The sequence below is a fragment of the Cololabis saira genome, chromosome 18, assembly GCF_033807715.1.
Source record: "Cololabis saira isolate AMF1-May2022 chromosome 18, fColSai1.1, whole genome shotgun sequence".
NCBI lineage: Eukaryota > Metazoa > Chordata > Actinopteri > Beloniformes > Belonidae > Cololabis > Cololabis saira.
Genome location: NC_084604.1, coordinates 19,585,746 through 19,599,645, shown reverse-complemented (window position 1 = coordinate 19,599,645; position 13,900 = coordinate 19,585,746). Strand labels below are relative to the sequence as shown.

At 43.6% G+C, this 13,900-nt stretch overlaps 1 protein-coding gene across 1 annotated transcript in view; it reads right to left on the bottom strand.

Moving 5' to 3' along the window:
- Positions 1 to 13,900, bottom strand: part of fut8b (fucosyltransferase 8b (alpha (1,6) fucosyltransferase)) — a 105,779-nt gene that overhangs the window by 35,454 nt on the left and 56,425 nt on the right. The window contains exon 2 of the mRNA XM_061746851.1: positions 10,071 to 10,645. Coding sequence (XP_061602835.1) covers positions 10,071 to 10,273 — 203 coding nt within the window. The 5' untranslated portion in view covers positions 10,274 to 10,645. The remainder of the gene's footprint in view (positions 1 to 10,070; positions 10,646 to 13,900) is intronic.

Genomic DNA, 13,900 nt, shown 5'->3' with positions numbered 1-13,900 from the left:
GGTGTGTTATACATCAAAATGTGTGTCTCCATCCTGCGACACCACGCATTACTTTTCTCTTTCAAAAGTGTTACCGTGGCGACGCTAGACGCCAAAAGGCGCGCCCCCCCTTCATGTGATTGGTCCATATTTGATAGTTCTCCAAAAGTCACCAAATTTTGCATGCAAGCCAGACTTGGCGATAAATTTGATATTTCATGGTTTGCATTAATGGGCATGGCCTAACGGCTCAACAGCGCCCCCTAGAATACTTTTCTCTGCCATAACTTTTGAATGGTTTCACATAGAGAGTCGTGGGTGGTGTCATGGGACTCTGTAATGAGTCCTTAAGCTTCGTTGGCCTTAATTAGCCCGCCCCTTCTTCTGATTGGTTGTCCCGATTTTCTGCTATAACTTTTGAATGGTTTGACATAGAGAGTCGTGGGTGGTGTCATCAGATTCTTTATGGAGTCCTTGACCTTCATTGGCCTGAATTAGCCCCGCCCCTTCTTCTGATTGGTTGTCCTTTTTTTATAATAAAATCGCTGCGAGCCGCCAGTCGCTCTCGCGCTGACTCCCGCTTCCTGATTCAAACATCTGCCGGCCCCGCCCCCCGACCAATCAGTGGCGAGTAGGGTGATGACGGCCCCGCCCCCCGACCAATCAGTGGCGAGTATGGTGATGACGGCCCCGCCCCCCGACCAATCAGTGGCGAGTAGGGTGATGACGGCCCCGCCCCCCGACCAATCAGTGGCGAGTATGGTGATGACGGCCCCGCCCCCCGACCAATCAGTGGCGAGTAGGGTGATGACGGCCCCGCCCCCCGACCAATCAGTGGTGAGTAGGGTGATGACGGCCCCGCCCCCCGACCAATCAGTGGCGAGTATGGTGATGCCGGCCCCGCCCCCCGACCAATCAGCTCCCTGTAATGTGGTGACCTCAGAAATATTCCCGGCTCAGCCCGGTTACAACCTTGGCAGAATGGTTACAGAAAGTGTAATAATTAAAATAGTAGGGTTTTACTAATATTTATAACTTACAAATATTTAAAAAATTAGGAAAAAAAAGTTCCAGACATTTTATCGCTCTGTTGGTCTGTCCTAAGCCAGTAGGTCAATTGAAAGGAATAGCTGAGACTTAGCTCAGCCAGAGCATATTGGTCTTTGGTGCCAGAGGTTGGGAGTTCAAGCCTGGCAATATGCCGAAATTTTTGTCAGCAATTTTTGTGTTTTTTTTACATCAAAATGTTCGTCTCTGTCCTGTGACGACGCACATTACTTCTCTCTTTCAAAAGTGTTACCGTGGCGACGCTAGACGCGAAAAAGCGCTCGTCCCCTTCATCTGATTGGTCCATATTTGATAGTTCTCCAAAAGTCACCAAATTTTGCATGCAAGCCAGGCCTGGTGATAAATTTGATATTTCATGGTTTGCATTAATGGGCGTGGCCTAACGGCTGAACAGCGCCCCCTAGAATACTTTTCTCTGCCATAACTTTTGAATGGTTTGACATAAAGAGTCGTGGGTGGTGTCATGGGACTCGGTATTGAGTCCTTGACCTTCATTGGCCTGAATTAGCCCCGCCCCTTCTTCTGATTTGTTGTTCCTTTTTTCTGCTATAACTTTTGAATGGTTTGACATAGAGAGTCGTGGGTGGTGTCATTTCTGATATGCTTATGGGGGGCGGTGGCCGTGAGTGCGAGGGCCCGTTCATCGCTGCTTGCAGCTTTAATTATTATTATTATTATATACATGCACCTTGTTTTCCAGTGATTATTTACTTCTACGTTCATGAGCCATAAAATAACAACTCCCCAGTTTGTTTTTAGTAGCTCTTTATAGATTTTCCTCTAAACAACTTTAATATGAGCAGTGGTACTGGACTCATTTCAGAGCGGGAGGTGGCGAGGACAGGAATGGAGATCATTCTGTTAGCGCCCTACACGCTGAGCTAAAAACACTGAAACTCGCAAAACAGACTTGTGAATTTCACATGATTTCTTCGCAAAATGGCACAAAATGACTTGAAATGTTTATCATGACACATCAGATGTCCTTTATTGTTACATGATGTAACTTAAGTCACAGTTTCTGACGGTTTACGATAAAGAAACATAATTTCATGCTAATAATGCAAATGTTAAAGTTGCAACGGCTTTTGAGCTGGTCCTCTTTCATAAAGATAACAAAAAAATAAAATGGCCGGTTTCACGCAGCCTGTTAAAGTTAGGACTCTATACCGACTGTGTGTGTAGGCACATCTTAAGGAGGTCGTCGTACCACTCTGCTACTAGCGCCCTCAGACATGATAGACTGCTGTGCTCAAAGGCGCCATACTGCAATCAGAAAAATTTACACATGAAAGTCTCGCAGAGATGAGTTGAAATGTTTGGGCAGAAATTCAGTTCATCTGGTGTAATAAGATATTTTCATGTCTGTATATGTAAACTAAACTGTGTTACAACTGCATATTTGGGCTGTTTCATCTTAATATCTCTCAGTGATAAAAATAAAAATAGTAATTAGTGGTTTTACAGCAAGTATGAACTGTAAACAAAAATGACAACTCTGACATGTTGACGTTCAAAACCACCACAAACAAAGTCTGTTGCAGATAAACACAAACAAATGGGGAAAAAAAGATTCAAAACAGAGTATGTGCAAATGCCCCTGTGCATTCACCATAATGAGTTATCAAAGCATGCAACTCAATTTGCTCCCTAAGTAAAGAACATCAGCCACTGGCGGGCATAAAGATGAGACTTTTAGAGTTGCAGCAGCCCCTCTTGTCAAACTCTCCCTTCAGTGCGAGAGCTCTGGTCCCTGAGAAGCCTCCGCCTCCCACTTCACTGAGCACTAACTGAGCAATCAGCTTCAAAGCAATGAAACGGTGGAAAAAGTGCTGTTTTTTTTTTTGTTTTTTTTTTTATTATCCTTCTACATTATATAAGTCTTTAAAATGGACAATGGCAAACCTTTGTAAATCGTCTCTGAATAAAAGTTGTCCTATATTGTGGTTTCTATTCTTCATGGAAGCTGTTGTGTGTTCCTTACATCTGTCTGGCACAGATCTTTGAAATAAAACCCAGGGCCATTTCATCTCCCAGTATCAGCTCTATTATCTACCCTCACACTGTATTCAACTTGCTTTCCACATCAGCCACACCTCAAGTTGTTAGTTACAACACTGTGGAGGAAGTAGCATTATTAAGTTACATAATTTCCCAGGGGATTTAGGTGCTGCTAAAACTTTGACATGAGATAATGTGATATCCAGGCGGGAGAAATAGGCCAAATCGGCTCAGGCTAATGAGAGCGAACGTGGTACATAGGTTATCTAGAACACACATCATGAGTGCGACTGATGTAGTCAAAGTACAGGCAAAACACGAGCATCCCTAATCAAGATAGATGGATATAAAATATATCCAAACACTAAGCTGGATCAAAACCCACAGAACCACAGATGATCCCTGATGGTATCTCTAGAAGGCCTGAAAGCAGTAACTTGACAAGACAGCTGGATTCAAAAGCATTGTTACCCCCCCAAAAATACAGAAGAGACGTATTCACAGATGAGAAAACCACGGCGTAATAAAAACACAAGCTCTGAGAGCAGGGAGCGTTGTGCCCCCCCCCCCCCGGGACCAGGCACTGAGTAAGGAAGCAGGTGAGGTTTTGCATGCAACCCAGTTTCCTCTGCAATGCCATCCCAACTGTCGCAAGGCTGGCTCCCGGCCTTGCGGCGACATCACAGCAGGGCACTTTAAACAGCTGGGTCCTTTGGTGGCAACGGGGGCACGCACGCACTTGCAAGGAAAGCTTGAATAAACTCTGCCTGACTTCAAAAGAAAACTCATGTGCTGATCTGGAAAGCAACACATATGGAGGGAGATGTAAAGCATCCTCACAGGTAGAGATAAAAGAGTGCATGAACACATTTCCATGAAGAAGCAGCCTACATGTGCTTAGACAAGTGTATCCGTTCATCATTACGCTGGGAATGCGGGTGAACTAAATTGTTCTATCCATTCCTGAGAAGTCGGTGCCTCTAACCGCTTGACTCGAATAAGTTAAGCTAATAAACGACAGGAATGCAGCACTGGGAAGTAAATGGGTGGTAAAATCTGATTATTACCATGACAGCACTGTGCTACTGCTCACTCCATCTTAAAAACTGGTAGGTGTTTTTTAGTTTAAAGAGACATAAACACATGAGTTATTGTACTGCACTGTGGTTGTGTATGTGATGTTTTAGTATAATCGTTTTTACTTGCGTCAAATCAGTTTCTGTCTCCTTCCTTCGTTGTGTCCCTGTGATATCCACTGACATGAACAGTATTATTCCAAGGAAACCGATTCTGAATAGTGCATTCTTGCACTGCACGCTCCAACGCTTCAGCAAATCTACAGCCAGCTCTGCCCCGAGACCCACTTGACAGAGATGTCCCGACCGCAGACAGCTCCAACAATGAGGCTTGTGTGTGTGCTTGCAGATTCGTCATGTGCCGGGCCCGAGTGATGGCCAGGCCAATGATGGGTGAGGTCTGGCAGCGGCAGCGTTATCTCGCCTACAGTGACCTCACTGCACCAAACTAGTTGGATCTGTTTTTACGGCTCACGTCTACATTTCCATTTGACTTGGAAAACAGGCATCCTAATGAGGCAAAATTATGAAAAAAAGGGCAGATTTTACAAGCTACTACAGCAAATAGCAGGCGGAGGAACACAGGGGTACATAAGAAGGTGAGTAATTGAGGTCTAATGGTCAATGGCCTACACCATTACAAGACAATTCCACTGAAGCATGTAAAAACAATTTGTCTCGGCGCTCCCTCCTCTCTCTCTGTCCTGCATTCGAGTCACATGGATCTGTGAGTGTAAATAATTCCTTGTTTATGCATTAAATCACTGAGCACATTACATGGATTTGTAGCAGTGCATCAACAGTGCAACACAATACATTCATCTCTTCTATCACTTAGGTTTTTCTCAGCACTGGGCAACACCGTACTTCCTGTTGGAACTGAGGTATGCCAGAAATAATGTACCGGTCCGTACATATAATGCAGATATGAGGAGGGAGAGCTGTGGTCTCTACTACTAATGCACCGCCTGTTCATCACATGAACGTCCTGTAGAGCATTGCAGAGGACAGACCTGATATTGTCAGTGACATATGATGGCTTTGCATTGGAGGGGGTCAGAGACAAACGGAGGAGGCAGGACCCTCAGTTCTTGCAGCTCTAGGTCTCCATTACAGACTAGGACACAGGATCCACTGACCTCTTTCTCTGGAAGTAATTGTTTGTGACAGTTTTGATGCAACATTAACATAAGCACCACGTAGGTGGAAAAAGTAAACTATAACAATAAGATAAACATGGAAGCAGCTGTGATGGTTGCCGTTTGCGTGTTAGCTAGGGGTGGGTATTGGGAAGGACCTCACGATACGATACGCATCACAATACTTGAGCCACGATACGATACACATTGCGATATCCCGATTATGCGATATCCCGATTATTATATTCTACATAGTTCACCGAAAAATTTAAAAATGCATTACACATCTTAAAATCCAAGTTGTATATATGTACATCAGATGATAGTGATGGATCTTAAAATCCGAGTTGCACGTTCATCAGATTATAGTGACAATTCATGGGACAAACTGAGTCAAAACAATGTTTTATTATAACTATACAAGCTAAAGTTACAACATATTTGTATATGTTTTTCATATTATGTACATCATATGAAATTAACATTTAATTTAGTATGAGGTTGCTTTAATTATGTGGTAAATGATAATAAACACAAGAAAGATGGGTACTAAAACCAAGGACAGGCACAGTGATCAGTCAGTATAGATATAAATCCATAAATAAATAAACCTCTGTCCATTATTTTTCATTTTTTAAGGACAGGCAATTGTGTTATATAAAAAATAAATTATAAAATGAAATAAAACGTGAAATAAAACCTGAGCTCAGTGCAGGGCCCTCCCAGGGTTGGTAGAGAGTGGCAATGCCCAGGACTGTCACTTAGGTAGGAGCACTGGGTGATATAATGGGAAAAAGATCGGGGATAAAAAAAAATAAAAAATAAAAAAATAAAAAAAAAATCGATATTCAAATTTTGAATATCGATATTGAATCGGCTGGAAAAGTATCGCGATATATTGCCATATCGATATTTTTGCCCACCCCTAGTGTTAGCATACACAGGTGAGGATGAAGGGAAAGAGCAGATCAACTCTTGCCTGTAGCATAGCCAATTAGCACAATGCTCCACCTGGAAGGTTGTCAGGGCCCTACCCCCACAAGACAGGGGACTCGCTCGCGAAAATTCTTATTGCAAGGCGATTCATGGCAGCGGTTAACGGTGTGTTAATGGGCTGAGGCTCCATAGCACAATGCTTACCCCGCCCTCATAGAAACCCCCTCTAAGTGGTTTGATGTCATGTGTCAACACCAAACCTTTTTGTACGAAGATGATGGGGTTATGATCATAGTCGACTACATCACTGCAAGTCTAAATGCATGCAGCAAGAAAGAGGAGAAGAAGGAAAAAAAAAAAGAAAATTAGGCTGAGAAAATTGTAATCAGTGCATCTCTAGTCTGTACAACTCTTCCTGCGTCCTCGTTTGTCACTTTCTCCTGTGATCCATCAGGCTCCCATCCTCCCCCCTCTGCAACGCCCTCTATCTCCTTCCGCCCCCACGTCTGCATGCTGGCTGTGTGAATGGGGGAGCGGAGGGGGTGGGTTGCCATCGGGTCCCCATCGCTCAGACCAGCTGTCACTCGCTCACCCCACACTCCCTCCAGTGTGCCATCACACTGGTGCACGCCGTCGTCTCCGCAGGAGCAGTGGTTTGGCGCCCGACGTGACTGACAGCTGCAGTGAGGGCGGAGCCAGACCGACCAAGCAACTCCACCTCATGCTCACCTCTCATTAATGCTGCTGGGTGTGCAGTGGGTTGGCATACTGCCTGTCACTCAAATCACTCAGCAATGGCCCGAATTGCTGGACTGTGTCTTTAGGCCAGCCAGGTGATACTAATTTGAATCCAAACATTGAGTGACATATTGATTAAATACACGTGACATTTATGCTGCCAAAGCAGCTTAGACAAGAGAGTAGTTTTGTGTTCTCAGTTATTTCTTCTAATACGTCATTATTAATTTGATTGATTTAATTTATTCATTTAAAACAGGGACAATGCACAAATAAAACAATCTTGTAAAACAAGAAGAGATGCTTTGAGCCAGGTTATAGCAACAATTGCTAATTTCCGCCTGTAGTCACTGGGCAGGTAAAGTGCTAAGCAGGTACAATATTAAGATTAATTGAAATAAGACATAATAACCATAATATTTAAAAATTTGACAGAATGCACTAATAAATAAAAGCACGGAAACAAGAGCGCCAAATCATAAAGTGCACAATAGAGACCAACAGCACATACACTCTCTCTCACTCTCATCACACATTCAAACACATACACATACAATACACAGATAACAATCATCCTCATCCTCAACCACACTCATAACCAGACACATACACACACTCACATAATACTCAACAATGTGTGCAAACTTGCTTACTTAGTAACCAGCGCTTTGACAAGCATGAGAATGTGTGAGGATTTGTACATAGAATAAGTTCTGTGGGAAGGACATTCCACTGACCCATGGCCACACAGGGAAAAGAAGAGCTGCCAAACTGAGTTCTACGTTGAGGAATACTACACTCACCCCTCGTAACAGATCTAGTTAGACGTACTGTGTTTTCAGAGCAGAGGGAATGAGGGAAGTCTTCCATAAAGCAAATCAGATCATCTAGACAAATTCCAAAATCCACAGTATAGTGCACCATACTAGCTAATCTGATGCACTACTGCTGGTGTGGTATGGCTAAATAGTACTAGGACCTATAAATCAGTCTGGATGCACCGTTTCTGGAATGCAAGAACTCAAAATGATGCGTCTGCTTTATGCGTTAACATCTCTCTGAGCCCACCAATAAAGAAATGCATGCACTGATCCTTCGGATTAATTCTTCTTCATTTATCGGCTGCCAGGGGGGTACTTGCAAACAATTGATTAGGCTTCTTATACAGGATTTGGTCATATTCTCCGTCTGTATCTGCACCACATGTGAGGGTTGGTGAACTAGGTTAGGCATGTGTTGAACTAGCCAATCAGTGAGCTAATGAGTTGTCACAGAGTGACTGACTATGGGCTGGAGTCTGGTTCTGTGCCATGTCTCTGTCAGCAGGATGCTAGTAGAATGAGGCGGAGGAGGAGGAGTGAAAAGGGAACAAGGGGAGGCAGTGAACGTTACAGGGAAGGGCTGTGGCAGGGATGACGGGCAGCTCACTAACAGCCTCATTGCATCCATCAGGCTCTAATATAAGGATAAGAGATGGTACAGGGTGGAGGGTGAGGGTGTTCTAACCTGCGCTGTATCTCACCAATTTATACACACACAAAAGATACAGAACAATCTTGTCGCTGTCGGCAGCTCATAAAAGCTCAACCACGGCAAGCGGGTTGAAATGCTGGATACTTAGCTGAAGCTTAGAGGGGCTTGAGAACACACTGAAGGACTGCCCCACTAAACAAGTGAGGAGGCCTCAGTCCCTGATCAACAACCAGACTCAATAACAAGCAGCAACCATCTATCGTGTCGGGGACCCATCTGGACATCGACTGCACTCTTTTTCCCTTTTTTTTTCCTCCTCTGCCATGAATTCCAGCTTTGTTTTTGAGCCAATTTTCAATAATTACGAAAGCAAGGGATTTAATCAGGGACCAGCTGTCATAAGCAATGCATGTGTGTGTTTTTATGTTTGCATGCTCTGATGAGGGCCCCACATCAAAGTGAATCAGCATATCACAGAGGAGCAGAAATGGCAACATCTGAAGTTCCCTGTTAATATGACACACACACACACACACACACACACACACACACACACAGGCACACACAGGCACACACGCACACACACACACACACACACGCACACACACACGCACACACACACACACACACACACACACACACACACACACACAGCAAACCGAGGCTCACTCGTGCACAGTCGTGGATACAACTAGAGTTTTGAGTGTGAAGAGAAGCACTGTCAGCATGTGGTGATAAGAGCAGAACCATCTGTTTCACTATTAAAAATTACTTGAATGCGTGAAAGATGCTGTGTGTGTAATGGACTCGTACAATTGGCTATTGTCTGGCAAAACAACAATGAAATCTTGTGAGGTGTTTGACAGGCCATTCATTCATCACAGACAGCATCTCTGACAGCGCTGATTAGCTTCAGCAACTGAAAACCAGTCAGTGGATAGTACCTCCCTTAACCGTGAGCTGCACATAATCCCACACCACAATGTTGCATTTAGGGAATGATTCTGAATCTCGACCGCAGGGCTATGTGCTGTACTTATTTCTAGACTGAAAAACAAAAAAAAAGATTGGTCCACAGACCTTTTTCAGAATCACACGTTTACCGACCAGGCAAACGCTTGAGTGGTCGATTACATTCTTTTGTTGACTATGTTTTGCTTAAAACGTTAGGAACCAATGCTATTTACTGAAGCGCCCAAAATATTGCCATGGCAACAAAAAGTGTCAGAAAATGACCTGCAAATGCCAAAACCTCAATTTACAGCAACTTCGCCAGTTGTACAGATGGTCAGAAACACTTTGTATCTCCTGACAGAGCTCATTCCTGCACAGCTTTGTACCATGTCTGTAATACCCGTAATACTGTCAGTGCACTTGGTACTCTGGAAGAAAGGCCAATTTTATTTGATGGTTTGTTCTGTTAAGCTGTTGGAACATGTGAGAAAAGACTTAATGTGACTGGTAATACAAGATAAATGTGAATGTCGAACAGCATTCCTTGAGATTAATTTATTGAGTTTTCAACATTTTTGTTGAACTGCTTTATATTAAGCATTTGGCAGTGATTTGTAATAACCAATACTGATGCCGCGGGACTAATCTTTCTGAGCCACTCTGGTATCTGAAGCAAAAGCACATTTTGTGCAATTGGGTTTGTTACCTGAGCGATTCCGCCATGCGTCGCAGGTCTTCATTCTGTTGCTTGAGCCGTTCCAGTTTGGCCAGGATCTTGGACAGCTCTCGGCTGGACCGCTCCGGATGGTCGCTGTCCCTCACCAAGTGACCGCCGATGTAGAAGAGGAGTGTGCCCCAGGCCAACAGCACCAGGGTAATCCAACGCCATGAACCCGCCCAGGGCCGCATGGTTCAGCCACGCTAACCCAAGAAAGCTTTGTGGTGTGCTCGTACAGCCACCGACCCACCTGCCGGATGCGTGTGCACACTCTTCCCCGTCACCACAAATGCCACAGCGCTAACCCCGGCATTGGCATCTTTGCAAGGATGATGAATGGGAGGAGAAAGGGAGGTGGGTGTGTCTGTTACGCTGGAGTGTTTAATAAAAAGGCAAATAGGTGTTTTTCCACTGTCAAGCCAGCCTTTCTGGTGTGCTAGAGCATGGCCAGCACACTCGTGATTGGTGTCTTCACCCTCCACCAAGATCCGTCTTGATAAGTTTATCCAACACCACGGTGCCGTGTCCCTCCAGCTCCACGGGAGTCTTACTCAAGCGGCATCCTGCAGGAACATTGGAAAGACATTAGAATTAGTTGGGCTTTTGTTGGACAATGATTAACAACATTTGCAGGACGCATTTGTTTATTTGCAAATACTTTGAGCTTGTTAGTCAAATAGAAGCAAATAAAAACACAGTAGAGTTAGTAATAAAAGGCCGGCTCCATGGAACAATACACCTGAAAAAAGAAAGGGAGACACAAGCCAGATAGTGCCGTACAGAAACAGTGCATTTAAAACAGCCGAGTTACTGCTGACCGGTCTTGACATAACCCTGTCTCAGCAGCCTCTAAGATTGATCAGCATGACACTGCAATTTGCATTTACACAGTGATGTGCAGTCCCCAGGCTGCACTGCACTGTCGAGACAGGACACGGATGTCCCACTTTCAGCGTCTTGCCTGATTGCACATCACATACACACTTGTACTCATGCGCAATGATGTCTCTCAAAAGCTCGCCAACCCAACGCACACATGCACAGGAGCAATCACGCTAAAAAGAATACATATTTTATTTCCTCCAGAAGTAGGCACCACATCCTCAACCCCTGCTTACCACACTTGAAACACCTTCTCTTTCATGCTTAGTTAAAGTGCAAAACTTTTCTTTTTGGACCCAACTAAACCCTTAAAAAACATTTTCCCCAGGTATCTCCCCCCTTCTCGAAGGCCCATCGACACCCTGGTCATGTCTGTAACAGGATGCATTACTGTGAAGGTGATACAGTGAGCAAAAAAAATAATAAAAAAAATAAAATAAGGGAACACGTTTGAAGGGGGGAGAAAAAAAAATCCCTGGATCATCACTTCTCTTCATCCCAAAGCAGCAGGGGAGATGCTGATGGATGCGTGCCGGGTTTATGAAGCAACCTTTCCCGTCAACTCCCAAACAAAGCCTTGCCATGCAACAGAGACTAGATCTGTGATGGGATGAAGATTGGCAGGTGTGTGCATGTGCGTACATATCATCGAGCCTGTACCACACACTGGAATAATGCCAAAGCATCTCAGACTTAACGTGACAGGCACTGGTGGGATGGCTTTGAAGAGTTTGATTGTCATGCTGCAGTACCTCTGCAGTTTCAGTTCAAGACCAAAGAAAACGTTCCAAGTTGGGTTCGCCTTGCAGTGTAGAAGTAGGTTAACAGTAGCTTATGTTGTCCACGGAAGCATAGTTGATAAGTGGGACATAAATGGTGCCATATTGTAATAGCACAGACTTCTCAAGCTTTTATGGTGCAAACTTCCCAGAATGCAGCAGCTGACATTGGTGAATCAACAAAGTACAAATGTCCTTCATTTCTTGCTGATCGATGTGTGATTATTGTTAGTATAACCTGGGCCGACATGCTGCCCAATCCTTTTTGTGCAAGCAGTGCAGCGATGTGCCGAATTGTATTTTATTATGGGAAAAAAAAAAAAAAAAAAGGTGTGAGGACAGCACCCCACTAATGCATGAATGGGACTCCACTAAAAGCCTAACTGAGCGAACCCATTCCCTGTGTCTCTGGAACAATAATGAGGTTTGAGTGCAGTAGATGAAAAGTGATAAATAGGAAAATGCTCAATTAGACAGCAAACTGCTGCCAAATTGGATTCATGAACATTGTAAATAAGTTGTTCTACTAATGGCTAAGGGCCATGTCCACATTACAAGTTTGGAGTTTTCCCATGACACTTTGGTTGTCCCGCCATCAATCCATAAGCTCTGTGTGACATCATTCACTCTATCGTGTCAAGACTCAAGATACCTAAGATGAGTCTACTGATTCCGAATCCTTTCCTTTTTAGTTAGTCGATTCTGAGTTATCCAAATCCATGTCAATTATAAAAAAAACAACAGACTAATGGACGTCTTCTCATGGTTCTTAAAAGGTTTCTTCAGTTGTGACTATCAGGGAGTTTCAGGCTTTTAAGCTGTTCATTGTTGTGAGTCATCCAAGTCATAAGTTAATTGCTGATGCACCAGTCCCTAAAGGTCCTTAAGGTCTTTTGTCCACCATCAGTCTGATTCAAAGACTGAACGGTTGTGAAACTGCGAGCATGGTCAGATATCCTAACTCTTTTCCTTTTTGGTGTAAAGAAACAATATAGGTTCCTTTTGATTTGACTTTGACTTCCCGGGGACAAAACCAATGAGCGATGGCGTATTGGATGGATATAAAACCCGTTGGGGAAACAAAGCATATGACGTAGGCAGAGGCACAACCACACTAGTATCAATAAGAGACATCTAAAATAGCATGCAGTTTAGAACCAACGCTGGTAAATGACTTTGTATTGTCGTTAAAATGTGTGGTATTATCAGTTCTGCATGTTGAAGAGTGTTGAACAACTGAAGTCAGAAACCATCTCAGTTTGACACAGTAGTTTATTTAATTTCTGAGTAAAACCAGAATCTCTCAAGAATGTGGACATTACAATCCTCAAGAGTGTCTTTTAAATGCAGCCGCATCCCTGAAACCTGAGTTGAGATCCTCTCTGGGCTGGACTGCAGATACTGTGTTGTTCGGTTTCTGTTTGGGTGTTTTGTTTTTCGATGGAACTAGTTTTTTTCTAAGGCTGTTGTTACTGTCTTTTAAGGGCGGTACTTTTCACGTTCTAGTCAAAGAAGGGAGATGATGACATTTTTTTTTTGTATATCATACTCGTGTGCAAGATTTCCTGGGTTCCTCTACTTCCTTCCACAAAAAGTTAGTCTGATTGGTTATTCTGAATACACCCTGACACATTTGCTGTCCAATTTGACTACATGGTGGGATGCATATGAAGAAACACAAGCAGTCAGCATACAACACAGCTGTCTGTGGACACAGATTTATTAGTAAAGCAGGAAATTACAGGCGGCTTTCATGACACACTTAAAACCTCTACTTCATTGTTGCATACTGAGACTGAGGGGTTTTTTTTCTTTACAAAAAGGCATTTATTGTGAATTCTAGTAACACGGACAGAAATGTGTATAAATTCTGTTGTCAAGTGTCACTGAGATACCGAACAGCCCTTCAAGTATGAGAGGAGAAACACAAACGCATCATAAACCAATTTAGGCGTCACCCAGCCCTACTTGAGTAAAAAAATAAAAATAAAAAAATGGAGAAAGCATTAGATAATCCAGTCACATTACTAAGAGCACACAGTCTTTAGAGGTTGCCGTTATCAACCACCAGCAATGAAACACTGGAAGCAGCTAATTATCATTATTTAAGAGATTTATTCAACCTATTAAGGTGAGAAACCTGCAGGCTCAGAGGTG